This window comes from Crocodylus porosus, unplaced genomic scaffold (genome assembly GCF_001723895.1).
Source record: "Crocodylus porosus isolate Cpor-Errol unplaced genomic scaffold, CroPor_comp1, whole genome shotgun sequence".
Lineage (NCBI taxonomy): Eukaryota > Metazoa > Chordata > Crocodylia > Crocodylidae > Crocodylus > Crocodylus porosus.
In genome coordinates, this window is record NW_017728911.1 from 31,112,464 (window position 1) to 31,138,129 (window position 25,666).

A 25,666-nucleotide genomic window follows, 5' to 3' on the forward strand; every position below is an offset into this window, starting at 1 on the left:
CCCCTCGGAAACCCTCACGCGGCTGTTTAAACAGGCAGTGGAATGGGAGAACAAAGACGCCACGTCTCCTTCTCTTAAAACAAAACTATTTTTTTTCCCATTTTTTTTTTTTGGGGTGGGGTGTTGGCTTTTAACTCTTCCCAAGCCGGTCGCGGAAAGCAGGCGGCGGAGGAGACTGCCCTGGCTTCATTTGCGAGCGGCTCGCCGGACGAGAAGGACAGGGCGGGCGGGGGGAAGGCAGAAGTTGAACCCAAAGTCGGAGATGCATAGACAATTTAAGTGGCGTTGCCTCCACTTGGGCAGCTTTTTTCCAAACAGCCTCGGCGGTGCCAAGCCCACAGCGTAAAGTGGGGGGTGGGGTGGAGGGGGAAATGCCGCCGTTTGGATACGAGCTAGAAAAATGGGGTGACAGTGCTGCCGTTTCGGGGGAAAGGAGGGTGACCAGAGAGGATGTGTCGAGTGAACGGATAGATTTGTACGCTGTGCAGTGAGTAGCTTTAAAACAAACAAGAAAGAAAAAGTATTGAGGGTATTTTGTCTCTTAGGTTTTTATGTGTGTCGCAGGTAGCCAGGGTGCAGCCCTCTTTATTAGCGTATTTTTGTTGCCATTTAAAAAGGACTTGTTTAATAATTCAGACTCCGTGTAAAGATAACTGTGCAACTTTTAAAAAGAAAAGTTTTAAATGGAGCATTTAATGTTTGCTTGACATTGGCTCAAGTCCAGTGACGATTCCCCAGGTTTTGGAAAATGTTCACATTCTTGGTTTGTAAAAGTTGCTGTAAGATATGGGAAGGTAAATGTTTAGCAGCTGTACTCTTACATTAAATGGAGATGATGTGTAGCCATGTTGGTTGCATTTTAGTTGGTGTTGAGTCATACGGGATTATTAAAATCTTTATATTCTTTTCGACTGCGATTGAAAGGTAAATCTAAGGTTTCATGACAGCCTTTATAAATATATTAATTGGGGCATTAAGATGATGAAAATAGGCTTTTAATTTTAAAAAGAAATTTGAGGGGTCATTATTGTTATTCTCCATGGAAAGTGTTTATGTATCTTTATTTTAGATTTGGATTATGATGATTTTATGATTACAGAAACACTCCTGCAGTGTTGGGCAGGCTGTGACATGCATAGTTTGGTGAAAGAAAGTTCTAGCTTTAGGTGGGTGTCTGTTATTTTTTTAGTATGTTAATATAAACATTTATATAAATAAATTGTGGTTTTCTTCAGCTTTTGTTTCAGCTTCAGTAGTTAATTTGGTTTAGAAAACAAACAAGTTGATCTTATTTCTTAACAGGTTTTTCTTTTCTCTTTTTAAATGGTTAAAACATCCGCACCCCTTGTACTTTAAGAGAGAGGAGGAATTGAATTTACGTATATAGGTGTTTTTAGTTGCTGATTTTGCAAATGAGTTTAAAATAATATTTTTGTAGAATGATCTTTCAAACTTTTTCTAGGTATGGAGTACGAGGGATGGATGTAACTGCTGCAGCATTATGTTAAGGCTTTTGACAAAAGATGACAAAAGTTGGCTAGAGCTAATGCAGATGTACTTTTAGTGTGAAAGAGCATAGTCCTGGAGCTGATTAAAGGTCAAAGATGCTGCAAGTTTTAAAACTGTACTCTAAAGGGCAAAGCTGATATCTTACTTGGTGAGATCAAGTAACTTGTGGCTTAAAATTCACAGAAGCCGATGACAGAAGCCATTTTAACAACACTGGTTGCTGTTAGTGGGGGTGGGTTTATTTTAATTTTGCATTGCTTGCTTTTAAGGGCTTTGTTGGAGGGAAGGATTTGAGGGGACGTTGTGGGTTAAATTGGAAAAGTCACGCTTTGGAAAAATAACTTTGGTTTTGCTTTCTAAAACACACAAAACTCACTGCAGTTTTTTTTTCCTCTTAGTAATATGGTAGTAGTAAAAATTAAGAAAAGTCAAATTTACCTCTTTTCATGCAGTAAAGCTTCATGCATGTGATGTTGAAAATATACCTTATTCCAGTGTCTATCTTAAACCAAGTATGTAGAAAGACCAACGTTCTGGCTTTTTTCCCCCCAGATTTTAGTTGCAGACGTACTTCTGACTTCATCTTAACATAAAATTTCTGAAATATGCTTATATTAGCTTTACAAGTAATTATTGCAATGAAATAAAGGGGGGGAAAAACCCTAAAACTTATTTTTTTTCTCTCTCAAAGGTTGAATTCGGCAAATATTTACCTTGATTCCTGACTGTCTTCCAGAAGAATTGTATAAAGGTAATTGTTAGGTAAGGGTGGTTTATTCCTTCTTTTCATAGTTTGCGTTCATTTCCACTTGAAGGTTTTTTTTTCAGTTGTAAAGGTTTGTCTAACTGTAATCTTCTACTATGTAAAGAAAAATTAAAATAGACATTCTTGAAAACACCATTCTTAAATGAATGGGTATATTAAAATAATTTGGATTCTATAGAGTATTCTATTTAGGTAGTTGTGAGCCTCATCAGGAAAATTATCAAGTTTAACAGTCCTGCTGTATAAAATCCTGAGTTGGTTAAAACACTTAAAAAGTGAATAAATTATACGTTTTAGTTAGTGCATTTTGGGAGAGGAAAATTGTCATCTTTAATTGGAATATTTCTTTTTTATTTTTCCTTTCTTCTAAATGAAAAATATGTATTGACCTTTGTAAAGATTTGAATGGTCTATTTTTGATGTTCAGTTAAAAAAAAAACAAGTTCACTTAAGCATACTGAGAATTTTAAATGTGGCAATATAAAATATTGGGTATTTATATACAAAAAAAAAAATGCTTCTTGGAGCAGGATCTCTTTTTTCCTTGGGATGAGCTTGATCACCTAAAGTCTTTAGAAAGAATCACGTTTTGGTTTTATTCGATATACTTTGGACAGGGTTTAAAACACTCATCACAAATATGCTCTTTTAGGTAGAATTTTAGATATTCCAGGTGCTGAGATATTGGAATGTAGATAAGTTACTCTTTGAAACAAATCTGTTTATTTTTCTCTCTCTCTTTTCTTTTTCTTTGAAGGAAGCACTGGGTATTGTTTCGTGTTCCTTTCTGAAGATTTGGTTGGCTCATCTGTTAAGCATTGATGGAAAGATGCATTCAGAATTCTGTATGGTACGTATCAGGTATGTTACAGTGACTGTTACTCCCCTAAAGTCACTTTTTGAGCAAAATAAATAATAACAATTTAAATGGTAGCTTTTGTTTAAAGCACAAACATCACAAAATACTGTATTTTAACCAAGCTTTCCTTTTTTCCCCCAGTATTTAAAGACTATATGCTAAACACCATTTATAATGTTGGTGTGCCTTTTAAACGCATCTTTTCTTAGGGTTATGCAAAAAGCAGATATGTTTATGACATCTGAAATGATTTTATGTTAAATGTTTAAAGAATGAAGGATTAAGAAACTGGCTTCCACCAAAAAGGTGGAACTTCCTATCCTTCTGTATATACACTTGTGCATGTACAAAGTCTCATTGGACATGTATAACCAAATTGAACTAATACATTTCCCCTTATTTTATTGCTTTGAGGTCACCTGAATCTGATTCTTGTTCAGGTTTTTGTGCACTTAAAAAAAAAAAAAAAAAAAAACCCAAACAAAAACCTCTAATGTTTATATACTAAAATATTTTTATTTTTTCTTAAGAATAACTTGGAACGCTAGCCGTATCAAATATCATATTGTCCTGTCTGCAACATACAGCGACTAGTTTTCAATTATGTTTGAATTTGAGACATCACCTAAGATAGAGTTTTGGACTGATACACTGTAACGTAATGCCAGGTAGAAATGTGATTCTAATGTAATTCAAAGTTGCCAGTCTCTGTTTAGATTAACAGGTTCAGTCTCACAGGTTACCATACCCTGTGGTACTTAATACCAAATTCAGATCTTAAACTTTTAAGGTCATCTTGACGAGGAGACTGAGAATCCTGACATGCAACTCTTAACTTTGCCTGTTAGTGCTGAAGAAGAGCAACTGTTTGATACCACAACAAAGCAGTATGGTTCTTTTAAATGTCTTCCAGCTGAGAATGCATGACCTTCGACATATTTCAGCTAATTGCTTTAGTTATTAAAATGTGTGACTTCTGTGAGCACATTTTCAAAACACCTCTGCTTCGTGCAACTGGAGTTTCACGTTAGCCCCAGTATTATTTGAATGTGGACTTCTTGCCCATTTTTGACTTGCAGATCGTTTGCATAATATGTGTGGATAACATACAGTATAGGTAAACTGCTGGAAAACACATTAAACGTTGACTGCGTACACTGTGTAAAAATCCAGCAGAAATCAGTTGTTTAAATGCTTAGTGTGAAACTTGTGAATTAGAAATCATCAGTAATCATCTTTGCGAAGAGCAGAACGTGATATATGTGGTATGAATCTGAAGGGCCGTGGAACAGAACAGTACCAAGCACAGACTTACTGAATAACTTAGTAATGATAAAGCTAAAAGAAGCTTATAACTTTGGTTGAAGAGTACACTTGTAGAAGTAATTCTCAACCAGGGTTTCACGACACCCTGGGGTGGCTTGAGATACTTTCTGGGGTGCCACAGGATGCCATTCAATGCTCACATTGTTAGAAGTGCAAACACAAGTCACAGGCCTAACATTTTCAAATAAGAATCCACAGTATTTATTTATTTTTAAAGTCGGATCTATTGTGGTGTTTTGGAGTTCTTTGCAACAGAAAAATGCTTTATTTTTTCCTACTAAAAAAATAAATGAAAACTAAGAGTGGGCATTTTCTGAGGAGTGCATTGAGCCTAACGTGGGGTGCTTTGAGTCAAAAAAGTTTGAGAACCATTGTTCTGTAGTAATACTTCCACTTAATTTGAGAGAGTCAAGGTTTGTATTTCTTTGTCAAGCCTTTCACGAGCCAAAATTCAATATTGATTGATCTATCCATTATTAAAGATACATATTTATGGTGGGCTGGCTCACCTTGACTGAGTTAGAAGCTTGTCAGGCATTTGAAAAAAGAGTACCTTGACCTTATTGGCTCTACATTCTTCTAATATCAACATCGTATTCTGTGTAGTAAATATCATGTAATGTAAAAATATATTTTTTTAACTTTTGAATTCTTTTGCCTACTCCTTGGAGCTTCACTTCAGTTTTCCTCCCTTATTTTAATTCAGGGTGGTACATTTTTTGATGTAGTATATGCCAGTAATTCTGTGATGCAGATCTTAGTAGATTTGATACATCTCACTACGGAATCAAGGAAAGGTGTGTTCCAGGCACTCCACAGCATAGTAACATGGCAACCTAAAAATGTCATTTTATGTGCTGTCCTGTTGGTGTCACTGCTGTTTCAAACTAATTGCCCCCCAAACAGCCATGGTTAGTACAACATCACACCAAAGGAGCTGCTGCTTTCTTCTCACTTAGGACTCCCTTAGAACTAGTAATGCCCGCCCTTTGGTTGAAGAGCCACTGTCAAGTGACACAACATGAGACACCCCCTTCTGAGAAGCAGAGCATAATATTTCTGAGCTTCTAACTCATGGAAATGCTTGTACGTATCTCCGAGGTCAGCTGCAAATTTCAAATGATTGCTTATTTTCCTGTTTTGGGGTGACACGTTTTTTACTATGAGTTCTTCAAAGGTTACAACAGCTAGTCAGACTAATATCCTATTTTGCAGTTGAATAAAATAAATTTAGCAGCAAATGGGAAATGTATACGTGCTAGCTAAAAGTGCTACTATTCAGCTAAAATTATGTTTTTCTTATGACCACTATCCTAATTTGTGGATCTTACGCCTTTGTGAACACTTTTTGTTCTTAACTGATGTAAGATAAAGTTGTAAGTAAGTTAGTACTGTACTGGCAAATCAGTGTGATTAGATTCGAAGTTGTACAAAGGTATTTCAGTAAATAACTCCAATTTTGAAATAAAATAATTTTGTGTGCGGTGATCATTTGCTGGACCACATCTCTTCTCTACATAGTCATTAATGACGAGCATGTTCAAAAATACCACCATCAGTGTTCCCTGCTGCCATGAAGTTTCCCATACATTTCATGCAAAATGTTATATTTTTAAATTGCAGTTCACATGGGTGTTTCAGAAAATAATGGCAAGTGTAGTGGGCATGACTGGAAATTAGAGAAACTGTACACTAGTGATTAGCAGGCAAGAAATGTCATTGATTACTATCATTTCACTTCTGCCACTACTTGCTTGCTGTGAACCTTCTTTCTTAGTTCGTCTACTCACTTAGGGCAATGGTCTCCAAAGTGGGGTGTGCAAGACGATCCGTTGGGGTATGGGAAGAAAATATTTGAACTTCTATTTATATTTATTTTTTATCTAAAAAAAAACAAAGAAATTAAGCTTTACTAATATTTAATATACGGATTGACACAGGCGCCTTCACTTGGTCCGTATGTCAGACGGTCACGTGTTTATAATTTATAAATAAATAAATATACATATATTGGGGGTCCGTGCTCAAAAATTTTTTACTGATAGGGGTGCGCGATCAAAAAAGTTTGGAGATCACTGACTTAAGGGGTAGACAGTGCTACTTGATTTTTTTTTTTTTTTTTCCAAAATTATACTGATTTGTAAAGAGCCCTTAAGTCAGTATATTCAATCCTGCTTCCTTTGTCATTGGAACTGTTCTGTTGCCTTTCTTGAGTTTAGGGTCTCTGGATTTCTTTGGGTGATATCTTTTGTTGCGATATCCATATCGCCTTTAGTCTATAAGGTGCAGATCTACCTTGCCATCTTTAATTGGACCAACTGTATCATTGCGATAACATTAGATACATTTTTGAATGCAAAGCATTCTTGCTCAGACCTGTAACTTGAGTAAGGCAGAATGACTTTACTGCTAGTAAGGTCGTTGTGAAATTAGTTTAAGTAGATATTAAATGCACATTGAAAAAGATCTCTAAATGTGGGTAACTGATGCCAAGAAATTATGAAACGCCTTTAGAAGTGCCTAGATTGGGCTTTGAATTTCTCCATAGGTTTTATATAGTTACTTTAAAGGTGTTTGTGTTGCATATTTTTCTTAAAGAGTGAAGTGATAATGTCTTCTGTACATTTTTTTTTAATTGGACAAATGAGCATATTGTTTCTGTTTCATCTCAAATTTTGCCCATCTTTGCTTGGAACATAGGACTGGAAGGAACCACTTGGGTCTTCAAGTCCAGTCCCTTGCTGTTTCAGGCAATCATATCATAGTGTCTTTCATATACTCATCGTAACAGTCAGTGGTTGTTGCCTCGGTACTACTGGAAAGCTGATTTAGTTTCATAGCCTGATAGTTAAAAATCTTTAAGTTCCAGCCTAAATTTCTTTGATAAAGAACCTCCTTTAGCTGACTGAATGAAAATGGAAGTATGCTGAAAAAACAGACTGCTGTACTCCATATTCTACTGGATCAAATAGGAGCTGTTGAATCACATTTAAATGTGTTGTTTAAACCTATCAGCTCCACATCAGTGTATCTGCATAAATTGACTGGCATATACTGATTATTATTTTAAGTTTGTTGGATATCCAGATGTGAAAAGTAACCATATTTCAATAAGTTTTTTTGTTGGAGCTAGTTTACTTGAAATGATAATTAAAATGGAAAGATCTGATGTTGAATGGTAAGTATTAAGTGAAGAGGGTAACTTGTAAGGAAGAGAGCTGAAGTAAAGGATTGGAATTTATAAAACTGCATCACAATTTCCCAAATCATTGGATGTATTCGTATATTACGACATATTGGGGATTACACTTTTCATGAGGAATGTGTTACCTGAAGCATAAGGGAATAATTTATCCTGACTCTCTTTGTAGGGTAATGTGTATGGTTTATTGCTTTAGACCATTTGATTCAGATGAAGGTTTTCGAGCTCAAAAAAGAGCTTTTAGTATTTTGCTCTTCATGTTGTAGTTAGGTATTTACCTACCTACCTACCTATTGGAGATGGACCAATATACTAATACTGATATGGGTTATGAGTAGATGTTTATAAAAATAGGCCTTCAGTTCATTCCAGCTGACCACGTGTGGAAAAATGTGTTGGGTCTAGAATTTTGCTGTATTCTTACAGCTGCATTATAAGAAACATCAGCTGCATGGCAAAATGTGTTTGAATACCTGTACTATACTTAACTTTATTATTACCTGAGTGATACCAAGGATCACCTGAGGATCCTTTTTTAACTGCACTATCACTGGAACTTTGAGAGTTCCAGTTATTGCTGTCAGAGTAGGTGACTTGTAAGTAGACTGGAAGTATCAGGGTATTTTACATGGGTGCCTTAGTCTCCTCCATCTGGTTTGGTTTTCAGATGGCTAGTTTCAGCTTCCTTTTTCAGTTGCACCTTTGTGTCTATGGGCTTTAATGTAGCTGGGTCCGGAGGGTAGCTGTAAACTGCAGTGGTGATTTTAACAGGACCTAAAACCACACAGTCTGTACAGTTACAATTTTTGGCCCAAGTGCCTTCTCCCTTCCAAATGCTTCAGCCTTTTTTGCACTGTTCTCTCTTGCTGAGTATTTATTTCATCTACACAGAATGGGGGCTTTGGGGTAGGCTGAAGCTGGCATTTGTGTGTTCACATTAAAATGTGTTTTTAAAGCTGAGTTGACTGAATTTGGGTGTTTTAATTTTCCCCTGCAGGTATGTTGTAGGAGATTGACCCACTCAGTATATACAAAGTAGCTGATGTTGACTGAAGCACTGGTAAGCCGTTCTTGCTAATACATTTACATATGATTTAAAATATGTTCTCTGTGGATGTAGTGTTTTAACTTGATAAAAGTTTTTTATTTAATTTTTTTAAACTGACTTTAAGTATGTTTAAAAAAATATATATATTTTTGAAAGGACCAGAGTAGTAAACTCTTAATTTGGGGATTTTACACAAGAATGCAATTTTTACGTGGCATCTTACATGGCTCAGTTGCTTATTTTAAAGTCTCTTCCAGGTATTGTAGGAGTTAGAGTAATCCTTTTTTTTTTTTTTACTTAAGTCCTTTACGCATTAAATATATTACTTTTTAAAAGTACTGTTGTGTTTCATTGATGCTATATTACACATTTGTAATACAGAGTAGCAAACGACATAGCCCAATGAACAGTGTTATAAGCATCCTGTTAGGGGCTGTCCTTGCGTTCTCCAGTTAACATCAACAAAAGTTCTTCATCTTCAGTAGGCTGGTTAGTAACCATCTCAAAGGAATTTTCTTTTCATGTCTTTACTTAATTGGGATCAGAGGCCTTTAGCTTCACAAAGGACAGTACATGATTTTGGGTGTATGAACTACCGTTTTAAAGAGGTAGTTTATAGGATCTTGTTTAGGAATAATTATCTGTGCAATCAATGGGCAAGATTGCCAGGTCTGAATAGGAGAAAAGGGTTGATGCTACTTTGTAGGTATTATTACTGGATGAAAATGGTAGTGGCATTTCATGGGGAATAACATTTTGCTTTCAGTTTCTGGTTATCAAAAGAACCAAACTCTGGGGCAAGATATTGCTGCCTTTAGTACATAATTCTCTTGGGGTTCTTTCATCTGCCAAGATATCAGGCTTCTTCTTGACTGTCTCTGTATAAACTTCAGGCACCTTGGTCCTTGCTTTAACCAGGGTGTTTAGTGCATTTTAAGGTCCTGCAATGACAAAATTTACTGTTAAATTTACATTTTGCTACAGAACTGGCTCAGATTATAATCTCTCCATCTTTCTTTCTTTTGAAGCTAATCTTCCAAGTGTGAAATATTAACTGATTCAGTAGTGCCTTAGATTGCAGGCAGTACTTCCAAGATGTGAAGACAGTCCAGCATCTGTTAACTTTGAAACAAGGAGATGACATTCCGTCATCTTAATAGTTTCACTACTACTTGTATTACCACATTATCTGGGTGTTTCTGCTTACCTTGCAATGTATGTTACCTTCTGTGCCTCCACAGGTGCCAAATACCCCATTGCTCTGCACGTGGCTGCCAAAGCTGCTCACTCTTCCTGATAACTTCCAAATTAGTCATTCTTGTCAAGACTAGATAAAGCTAGAGCATATTGTAAACGCAAAGTGAGTGGGTGCAGGTGTAGCACAGACCATATTTTAAATCTAAAAATAAATATGCTAGGGGCTATAGTATTTTATTCCTTTTAATTAATTTTAAATCTTCATTTTGATTAAAACTTCCCGTGCCTTCAGGCAGTTAAGTGGAGTTCGCAAGCCTAGCTGTACAATCTAGAATTTGCTAGATTGTTGTGTGAGGGCTTGTGGGGTCTTGAGCTTGGTGACTTAATTTTTGAAGATTTTGTGTGCTTTTTTTTTTTTTTCCTCAACTTTTTCCTGTTTGTACTGTTAGCTTTCTTCTTTCTTCAGGTTTATTCTGTGTTGTTTTCTACAGTGCTACCTACATTTGGATCAGAATATGCTTTGCTGTGTTTTAAACAATGTTTGCCTCTTGAAGTTCCTTCTTGGAGCTTGCTTTTGCCACGTTATCCAGTAGAGACCGTTGTGCTGTGTTCATCACCTTCCTTCTTGCCATGCTAAAGCCTCTGTTTAAAAGTATAAGCATTTCTATGCTTTCTTGGCATGCCTCATACCTTTTGTGGTAACTTTTGCAGTCTTGTTTCTTATACTTTATTATTCCTCTAATTTGGATTTTAAAACTCATGTAATCAGGGTTCTTGTTTCTCAAGCAGTAATTTAGTGACATCTCAGGCATACATTGCGGAAGTCTTTCTTTATGTAATTTCTTGAGTAGGCTGCATCTCAACTTGGAACCCTGAACCGATCTTAAGGAACAGTTATTTTAACATGTATTTGCAAATTAAATGAGCACAACCTAATTTATTGGTCTGTGAAGACCTTGGTGTCATTTTTCATCAAGTTCAAAGGTAGATTAAGTTCACATTTTTCAGTGAGCTAATGGTTTGGGATTCAAGTTGTTTTCGAATTAGAAAAATGTGTGTGCTCACAAATAAACGTTTGTATTTGGAATTGGGTTCTCATTGCCATCTAGAATGCTTGGTTTTGGAGGTACTCCCCAGACATTACAGTTAATTTCAAAACATAAGATGTCAGCAAAAACTCTTGGATCCAACTTCAGGTAAAATAAAATCCAAGGAATCTGGGGGATACTTTTTCTGAGCCAAAAATTTATGTAGCCGTTTGTATGAAGTTGTCATGCTCATTGCTGTGCTATATGAGCACCTATAGTTAAAATCAGCATTGTCTCAGTGGGAAAGGAGAGAAACTGGTCAGTCTCTCTTACAAAACCTTGTCCTTAGCCAGGCAAGAGGTATGTTAATATCAGTGGGAATTAACTCCCCCTCCCCCCGCTCCCTGACCTCTTGAAGTGGTCCAGAACCACGTTGAGGCTTACTGAGACTGTAAAAAGCAGTCTTACATTTTTCTTTTCCTTGAAGGTCTCATCAAGTATTGTTGAACAGAGAATGTTCTTTCATTTCATTATCCTTCAGTGAAAGATGAGGTGACCTCTTTGTGCTAGTGTAAAAGTCTATCAGACCTCTGTCCATGCAGAGAAAGCCTACTTCTGTAAATTTTGGCAAAAGTGAAGTCTTCTGACTGTTTGCTCTGTACTGTGGTAGTGTAGTGAAACAAGGATTTTTGACAGCTAAGGGAACAAACCAAGAACACTTAGGACTATAACAGATTTCATTTTTGTTTGTTTCTGTGGGCTCTTGCCCATCTTTCAACATGGGGGCAAAAAGTTGGTTTGTGATTGTAAGAATATGATAAGCTGAACTTAAAAATATCCAAACTGAGTTTAAACCTTTCCATAAAAATTGACTGTTCCTACTTAATGGATAGTTTGACATGAATTTTGGCAGTGTTGTGGGGGAAATTTACTAGAATTGCACTGTATACTGGCTAGAGTATTAACTTTGTTTAGTCAGAAACAGATACAATAGCCAGTAGACTGAGAACATTTTGAAATGTGGGTGGCTGTCTAGCCTACTAATTCTACAGAAGGATGTAAATAAAGTGTAAGCTTCAAGTAGCAAAACTTGACAACTATGTGGTCATTGATTCCAATAAATACCTAGCGATTTTTAAAAGCTTACTGGAGGGAGGAATACATTCTGGGCAGACATTGTTTTTTTTCATCAGATCTACTTGTAAAAACCATACAGAGTAGACAAGTAGTCTGAAAAAATGTTAATTAAAACTTTTAGTATTAGATATCATGTCCAAATGAGCGTAGCTTTTCAGTGAATACTGTTAATATGTTGCCCTCCGCTATAACAGGTTTGGGAGGGAGGGGGTAGGTCTTTCTACAGAAATACTAATGAGTGTATAAATGTGAAATTTGGGGATTCTTCTTAAAAGGAAAATATCAGTTATTTTATAATGAAAGATGTCTCCCCACTTCTTCCCCCCATATCTGTATCAGCCTACTTGGTGTAACCAAGTATGGCTGAACCAAAAGAAGTTAGGATTAGATGTCTTTCATCAAATTTACTTGCTTTTCAGGCAGAAGAATAGAATTAGATTTGCATAATTTGAAGACCAGACTGGTTAGCAAGCCAATGATTAAGCTTCCCTTATTTCTTAACAGAAGTAGTAAGAACTTAATGACTTGTTTATGTATTGGGTATTAGCTTAAGTCTTCATATTTGACTGAGGCAATTGATAAAACATGGCTCTTCATTTTTTGGTGCCTTAGACGTAATTGGCTTTTTACAAAATTAAAAAAGGCCCATTTTTAGGTGCCTAAATTGCTTTAAATCTAGGCTTTTTGCATGTTTGATTTGATAGATTAGTATGAAGTTAAACTCAAATAATACTGTTCTAAAATACTTCCTTGCTTGCCATATTGTTTGAACAAAAAAAATAAACTTGGGCTATGTGTTGTATGTTGCCCACATCGTGCAATGTAATCTGAAGCAAAACAGTAGGTCTGTCTGTCATTTCACTGATGTAGAAGTACATTGTAATAAAGTGGTGGAGAGGGGGACATTTTGCCCCTAGAGGAATGCTAGCATGGGGACCATGATATAAATGGCACTCATGAAACCGGGAGATGAACCTCTTCATTAACTTGTAGGATTTTTCACTTGTTGTGCGTGGATATTTGAAATGAAAATGGTGGAACTTTTTTGATGAGGTAATCCCCCCCCCCCTCCAACCAATACAAACCCCAAAAGCAAATTAGATGGCTGCACTCAGTTCTGCGGTGTTTTTCAGACTTTCAGGACCATTTCTGTTTAATATTCTAGAACTTTCTAAGCAGACCAAATACTGGTGGTATTGGTTGTAAAAACTGAACTAATGGCTAAGTTAAAAAAGCACGCTATAAAAACCAGGAGGAAATAAAAGGTCTCAAAAGCAAAACTGGGATGCAAATAAACAAAATCCAGAGAGAATAATAATGAAAAACCTTTCTTACATTTTAAGCTTTCCCCCCCAGTAGATGGTACTTGCCTGGCGATGTATAGGTTTTTAAAGTTCTGTTTGCTGTTCTGCCATGTAGTGGTTTCCTTGTTTCAGTTTTGTCTACTGGGGTCAAAAATCATTTACAAAAGTAAAAAGTCCATTTTTTTTTTCTCTTGAAAGTCAGTGAAAAAGATTGATATTGAACCAAATGTCCTATTTTGATATAAGTTACAGTAGGGCTTCATTTGCCACTTGTTGCTTTGACCCAGACTGCTGCCATTGCATGATGGGTAAATTTGGAGGGTTGGAGGAAGTATGATTGGCTGGTGTGGCATCCTGATGGCCATGCTGAAGGCAGATACTCAGAGTACTATAACTTGTACCTTAATTTCCATCTCATTTCGGCATTTTCCTTTCCCAGAAACCACGAAAATGATAATTCCATATATTTTCACATGTTAATTGCATAGAAAATTGCCACGCGTTTCTTGTAGGCTAGGCTGTTGAAGCTAAGAAGGTGCTGTTCTAGGAATTTCTAGTGTTTTCCAGTAACACCCTGTCTTGGTAAACCTACCTTTTATGACTTTGGTATTTTGAAGTAGAGACTGTAATTCAAAATACCAACTTTAATTGTAACAAAGTTTACCTTCTACTTCAGAGCCTCATGAGATAGCTGGTCTATGCTGACTGAAAGTACTTAACAGTAATAACTTGTTTACCTCAACTTGAGGTGAATATAGTATCACTTGTTGCTAGACTTCAAAACTCTCTTTTTACCCTATGTAATTTCTTATGAAACTTTCCATGTGAAATTTTTTATTCGCGTTTTTAATTGTCCTCTCAATTTTTTTATTATACTTTTTTAAAAGGAAAAATGCTAATTGGCTATCACATTGTGGGATGTACTCACGTTAGCCTGTGACAAAAACAGGTGTTCTGGCATGTGTAATTAAACTGAACCAAATTCATGAAGCTTTAACTGTGAAATAGATGTTTCAAATGTCTTTGAAGAACAGTACTTGAATATCTCTGCTTTAGTTTAAGGATAAGATTACCTATATTCCAACAGCATTTTTCTTTTAATTTTTTATAAAGAATCCAGTCAGATGAAGAGTGTCAAATGGAGTCTACGAATGGGAAACCAAGATGGCAGTTCCACTGTTGATTGAGAGGTTGAGGAAGTGGACTAATGCATGTGTGCTGTGATATATCCATCCAAGACAGGGGCATTTTAACATGGACTTCAGTATTACTAAATCAGAGAAGATGTGGGTTTGTGATCATCTTTCCAAAATGGACATTGGACTGAATTGACTTCCTAAGGGTATTACATTGGTGAATAGAAGATGGAGCTGTTGGAGGGGTGGATGTCCTTTTTTAAATTTTTTTTTAATTTTTTTTTTTTTTGCTTCAGGAGACATTCACTTAACCAGGAACTTAAGGTGGCATCAGGTGTATTGCTGCCTAATTAGACGACATGTATTATTGTGCTATAACAAATGATTTATTTAATAAAAAATATTTTACACTTTATTCTTGGTTTGTCTTTTGTGGTGGAAAAAGTCTTAAAATGTATTGATGCTTGGGTATTTTAACTTTTTGTTTGCGTGGTAGCATAAAAATAAGAAATATTGAAATGTGCTAAATATTGAAGGCATGAGATGCTTCATTTGAAATGTGGTATTTGGTTCCAGGGCTCTTCACTTGGTCACAGCTTTCAAAAAGAGTCTGTTCTGGGTTGTGTTCAGGGGTGCAGCAACTACTTGAGAAAGGGGTGGGGGGTGTTTGTTTGTTTGCTTGTTCGTTTTGTTTTGTACTTGGTGAGTTAAAAATATTCAATTTTGTTAAACTTCAAGTTGCTATAGGATGGAACAAATTTCAAGTAAGGGATTTGCAATCTTGACAATAAAACATGACAATTGGCTTGCAGTGAAGGGCCCCTCTTAACTGTGGTTGGTCTGACTGAAGAGTTCTTCCAACATCTCTGTTACCTTGTTTTACTTATTTGTCTCTAGCTGTGTGTGCGCTCACCCCTACTGAATTCTAAACGACTTTCCTGAACAGTATATTTTTAAAAATTGAAGATGACTTGTGTCAAAATCTTGATTTATATTTGGGGTTATTTAAAAAAGTGCGCATGTCATTCCTAAAAATCTGTTTTGGAGTTTTTTACCTTGGCTCTTCTAAACCACCTATTCAGATTTCTTCAGATTGGGTCTGTACAAAATGTCCAAAATTATGTCTATCCTCTAATATACAGTTAACTGCTTTAATAGTTGCCCTTTATTTGCCAAAAATTAAGTAGAGCAATTCTGAGCTGCTTTTTTTATTATTATTACTTGTAAAACACCAAAGCTTGACCTTTATGGACTTAAATTGACTATAAAAATAATGTTCAAAAATCAGTTTTTCAACTTGCACAAAAAATTAATAGTTACTATAACCATCTGATCTAGAGAAACATTTTTATATTTGAAACTTCCTGTTGAACTGGTAGTCCAATTTTTTCCCCTCTTACATTGGAATATCAGGACAGACCTAGTGCTACCTATTGAGACAATGTAGACAAAGGGGCTCTTCCAAATGTTGCGACTTAATCATGTGGGTTGTTCATATTTTACTGATAAGTTGTTGGATTCTTTTTAATGTGATAGCGGTTGTACCAAACTGTTGTCTTGTGATGTTGAATATACATACTTGTCATCCAAGTTATATGTTTCCACCATTTATCATATAGTGGAATTAAGTTCTGAGGTCTGTCTAAAAAGACGAATTTTCACAGTAGTGAATTTCCTGAATACTGTACAAATTCACTTTGGCATTACAATGTCTTTTTTTTTTTTTTACCTTTATGGATTAAATTTTTTAATTTAGGAAAAGTGCACAGAGTCGCTAGCATTCTTCTATAAGCATTTGATCGATAGCATGTCTGTAAGTTGGTATTACAGTGTAGGAGATCAACCTATTCTAGTGAGTACTATAGGGGATCAGGCTAGATTGAAGAGATGGGATGGATTGACTTAAGGGTATGGTTGGGAAAGATGTGGAGGAGTTAAAAGAGAGCTGCTTGGTCTTGCCTGGTAGAAGTTGATGCTTGCATTGGTTGAGACCCTGTGCCATTGATGCACTCAGTATGAGACCAAATTAGAACATTGCCCCAAAATCTGGACCACTAATGTCTTGTTCCAGCACCTTGTGTAATCTATTTAAAATAGTGTGAAAAGCCCCTGTGACACTTACTGGCAGGCTATTGCTCCTCTGTGTGGACCAACAAATGGTGGTGGTGGAGGAGAAGGTCATGGTGTTGTGCTTAGGCTTCCTCCAGTTCCTCAGTGTGGGGTTTCTTTCTCAACTCCAGGGTGCTGTATCTGAGAACTTGGCTGGTTTGGCACCACTCACCCTGGGCCCTGAACACAAGGTGGTTGTGCAAGTGCCACTCCCAGGACTTTTAAAGGCTGTTCCTAACAAGAATGGGTTAAGAATTGGGACTGGGGGATGGACTTGCAAAGATGGCAGCCTTCACAACCATGCCTTGAGTTGCTGCAGGAAAATGAGAGCTCTTGCAATTTTGCTCCTCTCCAGCAGAGCCTCCAGGGAGGCGCTGTGGAGCTGAGCAGAGTTACCCTGGCTAGCTGCTTGCTCAGGGCTGGAGTGGCTGCAGTCCCCAAGCCTGCAGGCACTCAGTGGCAACTGGAGGAAATCCCCCTTGCAAATGGACTTGTAACCCCACATATTTGAATTGCTCCCCACTGGGTGGGGTGGACACCCAAGGTGGGCACTTGCTGAATCTCTGCCTCTTAGCCCCACTTCCAATTCTTTCAAAATGGCTTGTTCCAGCAGCACTTCCTGTCCAGGGAGGAAGTAATTTTAGCCCAAGGACTGAAATATTTAGCAAATCTTGACAACAAAAGGAACAAATTGCATTTTTTGCTGGGTGGCAAAGGGTGCCTGAGCCAGCTGGGGTTAAGGTGCCCCTCCAGCTGGGGTGGTCTCGGGGAGCCAGGGGCTGGGGGGTGGCAGGCACCCTTGAGGTGGAGGCTTTCTCTTTTTTTGGTAGAAATGAAGGGGTGGGTCTATGGTACATCACCTGAGTTGTGGGGTAAATGTAGAGAGTGTCAATCAAAGGCAGAGCTCAGAGCTGGGAAGGAGCTCTAGATGGCGGCTGTGCCTTAGAGAGAGCGCGCTCCGCTCCGTGCCTTCCCCGACACTTTACGCAACTTTCCCCAACTTTCGGGCAGCCTCAGGGGGCCCCCACGGCCCCTTGCCTCTCCTGGGCACCGGTCGGGGGCTGATCGAGCCCTTTTCGGGCAGAAAAGCACATTTTGAGGGCACTCTTTTCGTGCCTTGCTGGAAAGAAGAAGCCGTGGAGAGAGCCCAGGTCGTTGTTTTTCCAGCTTAGAAGCCATGGCGTACCTCCATTTTTGTGCGCTCTCCTAATGAGCTTTTTCCCCCGGACATTTTTGGTACTAATTATCGCCTCTCCTGCTTTAACAGCAACCTATTTTGTGGATTAGCATCTATTCAATTGTTTTTCCTTGCCGTTTTTGTACGTTTTTCTGTTCGATCGTTTTCCCTCGAAATATTTTGGATCTAATGTTTTTCCACCACCCGAAACTAAAATCGCCTGGGTCCTGGCGCCGGTGCATGGATCAGGTAGGTGGGCAATTAATAATCCTCGTTTTCCAATTTCTGCCGTTTTCAGTCCTTTGATTCTTTTTTTTCCGACGGATTTGAGCTGCCTTGGGATGACGCAATAAAATACAGAGATTATTTGCATCCACTGTTACTTTGGGAAAGTTTGCAGGATGGTCCTCTGGTGTGTGTGTGTGCTCCTCTCTCTCTCTTTCCCCCCCCCCCTTCTCAAAATGAATATTCTTGTTTTTAAATCTCCGTTTTCCCGTGTGGATTGGTGTTGTGTATTGTTATAACAATATCATTGCAGCGTCAGGACTTTGTTCCTGCTAACGAAAGCCAATGAGACAAACTGGGACCTTACCTTTCTTTCAACTTTTGACAGTAAATACCTGGGCACAGGACTTCAAAGCAAACACAGACACCCCTCACCCCCCTTAATATTTAAGAATTAAAAGATGATGAGAAATAAGGACAAAAGCCAAGGAGAGGAGGGTTCAGTTCACAGCCATGCATCGAGGTATGATCTGTCAACTTTATTTTATTTTTTTGTAAAAACCTCTGAATACACTGTTTACCTGGACAGCCCTGGGCTCCTGTCAATACTTAATGCAGAATATTTTACTGATTTTGATTCTTTTTTGAGGAATGACCTTGAGATTGTTAACATGCCACACCCTAAATTTTTTTTTGGTAGCAATTTCTGAAAGTTGTGTTGTGACTTAAGGGCCCATGTCACAGTCAAAAGGTAATGTACCTTTATACAAGGGAGTCCTTTTCTCAGTATTATGTTTTTTATGTTTCTGAATTTCAGTTTTTAGGTTTTTGTGCTGTGAAAAATGACCTTGTCGGTTTAGCCATTGCTGCATTGCACCATTTTACATACAAGGCAGATTTTTCTTTGAAGAATCTCAGAAGTCTAAACTTTAACTGAGGGCCATACAGAAGCCTGGTAGTAGTAAATTATAGTAAATAGACACTAGAGGAAGTTAGATGAATGAAAAAAACCTCATTTTAAAATATAAACTGAAAAGTGTCTGTTTGACTGACACCCCTTTCTTCAAATTTTATTTGGGCTTGTAGAACTTTGATACTGTTTAGGTATTTTTAGGATATTTTGATACAATTTTACCAAACTTTTCCCCTCGTGGTGGTAGTATTTCATGCTCATAATATATAACCTGAGATTGTTAATGGGAGCCTTGGAGTCCTTTGATTGTTTTTATATTTTTGCTCATTGTGGGTTTTTTATTTACTTTTATGTAAAGTGATACAATTCTTTTCAGATTTTGCGAACTTAACCTTGATTTAGGGAAGGATACAAAACATTGGAAAGCTGTTTCCATTTGATGGACATATAGAATATATTTGTAAAACTTCTCATTTTTGTACTTTAATGCGTGTTTGTTCTAAAACGAGTCTAAAAATTTTGCACTGCTCTTCTGTGGCTTGTAAGTATGCTGAATTTTGGTTTTGTGTTAACATGATTTAATTTATGACCTGTTTTATTTTTTTGAGTGTTTTTTTTGAAGCAACTCAACAATAAAATCATTCTCCACAACTATCTTTTGTATCACATGTGCACTATATAAGGTTTATGTCTATGAATGCTGTTCTTGATGGCCAGTATTTAATCCATTCCCGGACATGAGAACTTGAAATATTGGGATAGAAACATGTTTCTGATGAGGTTATTTTACAAGAACCCTTTTAAAATGTGCTCTTGCATTGTATTTGGGTATGCTTTACAGTTGCAATGAAATAAGTAATATCATTTGATTTAAAATGTGTGTTGGATACATCCGTTTAAAAGGATATTAAAAACATACTAAAATAGCACCTTCAAGGGCTTGCATTTTAAAAGTACACTATATATTGTTTTCCAGCCTTAAAGGTATTCTTCTACTGCAACTAATGGTTGTGAAATGCATCTAAAAGAGGTCGAATGGGCTTTACTTAAAAGAAAAGTTGGTTAGCAATTTAATTCAGATGTCTCTTTAAATGTGCATTATCAGTTGCAAAAGCAGCAGCAACAAGAATTTATATGGTAATCCGAATAGAGGCATTTCAGAAGTGTGATAAACATGTTAAATACAAAATGAAGTTTTGGTGATGCCTAGAGATAATAGGGAACACAGACACACAACCTTCGGTTCTTTTTCTGCCCCTGAGGTCTTATTTGCATAGTCTCGCATGCAGTTTTTGCTTTCTTGTAAATCATGTGTTTAGCCTCATTGATCAAGCTGTCTGTGTGACACCTGTTGTATTAAACAAAAGTGAAAAAAAGGTTACCATTTTTCTGCCCCCTTTCCCATCCTCACTAGACTAAATTTACTTCTGGTAACATTCACTCGCCTGAACTGTGGGAACAATTGAACAGAACCTATGAGTGAACCATGTCAAGCTTATTTTCTGAGCTGTGAGTCAGCTGAATGTCGTAAAACGTGCTTTACTTCCTGAGGTTGAGTTGTAAGATATAGGAGAAATGATTTCCAGGAAGTAAAAGCCTGTAACTTGCTTTACTGTAACACTGAAACATGTTGATATGTGCCCATAGCATGCTTCTGACCAGTCATTTGTCATTTATTTATTTATTTATTTTTGTGGGACAAGTTCAGAAACATGTCAATAATGTTTGAAGTCATATTGTATAATTTTTGATTGCAGGCTGTAGTGACGGAAATGGGTGGGTAAGGTGGAAGTGACTGGTGCCATTGATCTGAGCTTCTGAAAAGCAAAAATACAGGCCTAGAAAAAGTGTTGAACCTGAAGACACTCACTGTCTGTTGAGTACCTTGGTACAATGACTGGGGAATGTGATAGGAATTGTCACACTTGCATTTCCAGCCCTAGGAAAGCAAAAAAACATATGCCAAGCCAGCATACATTCCTCTGAGAGTTGTCTTGAAACAGAAATTATCCTTGAGGGAAAATTATGTGAAATTTAACTCTTTAACAGCTTCCAAGTGTGAACGAGTCTGCATTTAGATCCTTCTTGGGGCCTTTGAGATGAATAGCAACACCTGTCTGTCACTATACACCCAGCACACTTTGCTTAACTATCACTATTAAGGTTCACTGATTCCATTTAACTTTCTAAACCCAATCTAAAACAACCATGTTGCAGAGATACCAACACCTGTCCCTAACCTGAAGCTTAAGTACTGGAACAAAGTTCTGATGGTAGTTACTATTTAAACCCCCTCCCCCCCCCCAAAAAAAAAAAAAAGCTGTCATCATCTGCCTTTTTTGAAAAAAAACAAACCAAAACTTGCTTTTCAAATCAGGCAGAAGATGCCAGATTATTATTTTAAGGGAAGACGCGGTGAGGAGGAGCAGCTACACAATACACATGCTTAATGTCACCTTATGTTTAAAAGCTGCTCTCCAAAATACAGATTGTGATGCATAAGGCATACCTGTAAATCGGGGAGTGGGAATTTTGTGTGGAAAGTGGGTGACATGAGGCAAAGATGCATTGATTGCATATGTGCAACTTTCCTCAAATCCTTGGGCATTTCTTTATGGTTGATCCTTTTCTCTCAGTCCTAGTGAATGCAAAGGACTGTTCGTGTGTCTCTGTGGAATACATGAGCCGCACAAACAGTTGCCTGTCCTTCCAGCTTGCACTTCTGCAGAGCATAAAACACAGCTTGGCAATATTTGTTGGGAGTGGGTCAGTGTTAAGCCTGCTTTCTGCTCAGATATGCAAGCTTTAGAGCCGTAGCAGGGCTTATTGGGTGGAAGTAAGCTGCAGAGCACTGCAGCCTTGCAAAGCAGAACAGGCTGCGTTTCTGTGGCAGCCATTTTATGAAGATGGAGTTTCATAGAAAAGGGATTTTTTTTTTTGTCTGGGGGGGGGGGGGGGGGGAAGGGATGTGGAAAAAGCAACCTCTCTGCTGGCTGGGGAAATGAGACCGTATTTTTTTATTTTTTGAATCTGGGGGATGCTTCAAAAGCAGCCAGGCACCCCGAAGGAAAACGAGAGAAATTGGGGAACGCCTGGCATTTTGGTGCAGGTCCAGTTCAGTCACAAAATGGCTGTTCCTTTGTGCCGCAGAGCTGACAGACATACTGCATTGCACTGTGTGCACTCTAAAAACAGCAGGAAGTTGCTGGTGGGGAGTTCAAAGGCCATCTTGTCTGTGCTGCGCGAGCTGATTGGCTGGGAGCTCAGTTGGTAACAGGAGGGTCAACAGTGGCGCCTCTGTGAAAGCAGAGCCCGGCCTCCAGTGATGTCACCCGGCAGGGCCTCCCCCTCCTGCAGGCCCCGCCCGCCTTCCCCACTGCCCTGCCTTCACTTCCTCTTTGTCACCAGCGTGCTTCTTGAATAGAAACCCTGCCAGTTATTTTCGGAAGCAAGGGGGTAGCCAAAACCTCGCACGGGTTTTTGGGGGAGAATTTGTCCCTGTTTAGTTTAGTTTTGTTTTCTTTAAAGGCTTTTCTCATCCCGAGTTCAGTATGTTGTACGACCAACAATTTTATTTTTTATTTTTATTTTTTTTAATATATGCATTTTTTTAGCCTACTTTTAAAAGCTCCTCTTCCTGGCTTTCCCTCATTCTGTCTACCTTCTTTAATAGGGGATTATTTTTATCCTTTTTTCACTTTTTCACTTTGTTTTTTTTTTCCCCCCTCCCAAATGGCAGGAGGAGAAAATGCTGAAGATCCCTTCCCGCCCCCCCCTTCTCATCCACCAAATGCTTTTTAGTCCTTTCTGGTTGCAAATTCATGTTGTGCTTTAGGGACAATTGACTTCCTTGTGACAAGAGTGCTGCTTTTGTGCCAAATTTGGCAGCAGGGCTTTACTTGGTTCTTTATAACCTCATGAAGAGAAGTTTGCATGTATGTGTGTTGTGTTTTTTTTTTTGTTTGGTTTTTTTTTACCCTTTGATAATTTGTAGCCTGAAACTTTTCCTTTTTAAAAAAGTAAAGGCATGGCAAAGGAAGTGACATGCAAAGAATTGAACTGAATGATGAAGAAACCTGCCTGGAACATGAAAGAATTTTTGTGGTCTTGCTCCTGCTGCCTTTCCACACTGGCATCTTTTTCGGGAAGTAACTTGCCTCATTCCAAATGCATGATTGAGAGATTTTTACATCGTTTCCTGTTGTTTGATCATAGCCAGGACTGAGCAAAGAATATACAGAATGCTTTCTTGTTTGTTTGTTTTTTAAATAACAACTTGTAAACTAATTGGAAAGTTCAGTTTGAACTTTAGGGAACGACTCCCTCCATTTTTAAATAATTTAAATTGGTGCTGTGCAGTTCCTTAAAACACCTAGCCTGAGTTTTATGGAAAGCAAGAATAAACAGATCAACTGCATCTGATTCTGCAGGAACTGCTTTCATTATCACTGTCAGCAATGCCTTCACTTCAGAGTTAACCCAGGTTCTCGCCTGTATGCTGCATTACCCTTCTCCTACCCCACACACAATCTCTGGGCCAAATTTAGGAGTGCTTTCAGCCACACTTGTTGACATAATTAGGATTTGTAAATTAAAATTTGTGTTGGCCACACACCTGCTCTATTAACAGTGAGCGCAAAGAGTAATGCTAATTGTCCTCCACTAGTTTTCTAGTTCTCCTGCTATGCCTAGAAAGGTGCACAAGCAATCCCATGGTTCACAATGGCTCAGATTTTGTGCACAAAACACCCTGGAAAATCCTGACTGCGTAGGCAATGCAGGATTAAGATGGTGATTGGAGTTTGTGTATGGCTTTACACTTGGTTGTTTCCACCTGTGTTAGGCCTGCCCAGGCAGCCATTGCTACAGCCTTGAAGCTGAAGGGAGCTTTGGGTGTTACAGGGTTTCTACAACTGAGAAATTAAAATCTCTAATCCTTTGAAGAGGTGGATCAAAGTCACCCTAGAGTTCAGCCTCAGCTCAGCTCCCACTGAAATGGCTTGTAAAGGTGACAGGCTGCCTATTACCTTAGTCTGCTTCCCCAGTGCATTCAGAGCTGATTTTAGTATGCCTAGCCATACCTCAGCTAGCTTTTCAGCTAGCTAATTTGGGTAAAAACTAGGGCTGGGATACTTGCACTAAAAAGTGCTCAGGATTATGAGGCCTGTGCTGCTGTGGATCCAGCTAGCTAGCCTTAAAGCTAGCTGGGGTTTGCCTATAGAGGCTGAAATTTCACCTTCCTATTGTAGTATATTTGTCAGTTCTTGCCAATTCAGGTGTGTTGCCTTTGGATCCTGGTCTAAGTGTGTTTCAAAGACCAAAGAATTCACATCTGAGGAAGGTTTCTGGTACCCAGGAGATCAGTTCAGGAAGCCAGTAAAAGCCAAAAGAAAAAAGATTCTGTTCTGAATTAAAAAAAAAAAAAAGATAAGCACTAAAACATGCTTGAAAACACTTCCTCTGCATTTTATAACACACTCATCATTGCATCGGAGTCCTGTGAAGGGTTCTTGGTTGTGATAGCGAAAGCGTTTAACTATTGGGGGGGAAAAAAAAAGATTTCTGTGGCAGTTTTGCATTCAAGCTTTTCTAAATTTGTCATTCTGTCAACATCTTATTTTCCTGCAGTACAGAGGAGGGGCTTTATACTGAAGTAGCTAACAAGTGAGTAGGGGAGATTTTTCAAAAACAGTAGTTTGAAATGGTATTCTCTTTGTAGCAATGCTGTTTGGGACTTCAGTTTCCAGTGCTTCTGACTGCTTTTGCTTCTTGGGGGATAATTGCTGAATAAGGTGCAAAATTGGAGGAGGCAGGGAAATAGTGAGCCGTTTCTTAGATTTCCACCCCCCCCCCCCCCCCCAAGCTTTATTTTTGTCCTGGAAGCAAAATGAAGTTTTGGTTCAGCTGAGAAATAACTTGCTGTGCTAATAACTTCTCAAGTGAGGCTTTTTATTAGGACAGAAGGTTTTTTATTGCTAAGTGCTGTCCTTTACCCACCCCGAAGCAATTCTGTCTTCCCCACTACAGAGAGGCAGCCTGCTCTTTAAACTACTGTGCTGCAAATGCTTGGGCTCCTGCAGTGTGTGTTGTTTGGAGGCATAGACCAACATCATTCCTAATCTCTTGTAAAGACAAAGTACCGAGTTTGTAAAACAGCTAATCTTTTTTGTTCTGCCTCTTTATTCTGAATCTGCCACTTCCTTAGAGCTCTATCCTTGTGTGGGGAGCTGTGGCTGTCCTGTGATGTCTGGGGGGCGGGGATGAGGCTCGTAGAGCAGAATCCCAATTCCTTCAGCCAAAACTGCCTGTAAAAAAAAAAAATAAAAAACAAATCAGTTAAAATACAATCCCACATCAGGCCCAGTTTTCATCAGAAACCTTTGGCTGCTGGACTTCAAGTGATTGCCTTAAGTTTAATCAAGAATAGGAAGAAGACTCTAATTCCAGATCTTGGTAGTGATATTTGGGGGCCCTGTTTCTCATACAGCCTTATCTCTAGACTTGTATCCAGCTTGATCCAGACCCCAGGTGATTAGACAAGGCCCCTTTTTGTTACTAATTAAAAGAAGTTAACTGTTTTGATTGGAATAGCTGTGGCTGTGCTGAATCACGTTTTCCTTCAAAGTCTTTGGCCTCAGATTTGCAACGAACATGCAATCAATCCCATGCAGAATCTCTTCTGAGCTGCCCATTATGTTTCATCCTGACTGTGGTCTGACATAGTTAAGGC

At 38.2% G+C, this 25,666-nt stretch overlaps 1 protein-coding gene and 1 long non-coding RNA gene across 13 annotated transcripts in view; both read left to right on the top strand.

Moving 5' to 3' along the window:
* Positions 1 to 217: 217 nt before the first annotated feature.
* LOC109309138 lies at positions 218 to 14,927 on the top strand. Of its 8 annotated transcripts, none has more exons than XR_002100801.1 (6): positions 218 to 487; positions 1,070 to 1,166; positions 2,201 to 2,271; positions 3,033 to 3,125; positions 8,660 to 8,722; positions 14,490 to 14,927. It is a non-coding gene; the product is annotated as an uncharacterized LOC109309138 (long non-coding RNA). The 8 variants fall into 8 exon arrangements; XR_002100803.1 differs by lacking the exon at positions 1,070 to 1,166 and adding an exon at positions 1,693 to 1,741 and having other exon boundaries at positions 473 to 487; XR_002100805.1 differs by lacking the exon at positions 1,070 to 1,166 and having other exon boundaries at positions 227 to 475.
* Positions 14,928 to 17,503: 2,576 nt separating this feature from the next.
* CHD2 (chromodomain helicase DNA binding protein 2) overlaps positions 17,504 to 25,666 on the top strand; it is a 71,514-nt gene continuing 63,351 nt past the window's right edge. For 2 of the 5 annotated variants that reach the window (XM_019533761.1, XM_019533764.1), the window contains exons 1-2: positions 17,505 to 18,047; positions 18,412 to 18,546. In XM_019533761.1, coding sequence (XP_019389306.1) covers positions 18,485 to 18,546 — 62 coding nt within the window. In that variant the 5' untranslated portion in view covers positions 17,505 to 18,047; positions 18,412 to 18,484. Of the gene's footprint in view, positions 18,048 to 18,411; positions 18,547 to 25,666 lie in introns of those variants that run through there. The other 3 variants (XM_019533762.1, XM_019533763.1, XM_019533765.1) reach the window with 3 other exon arrangements.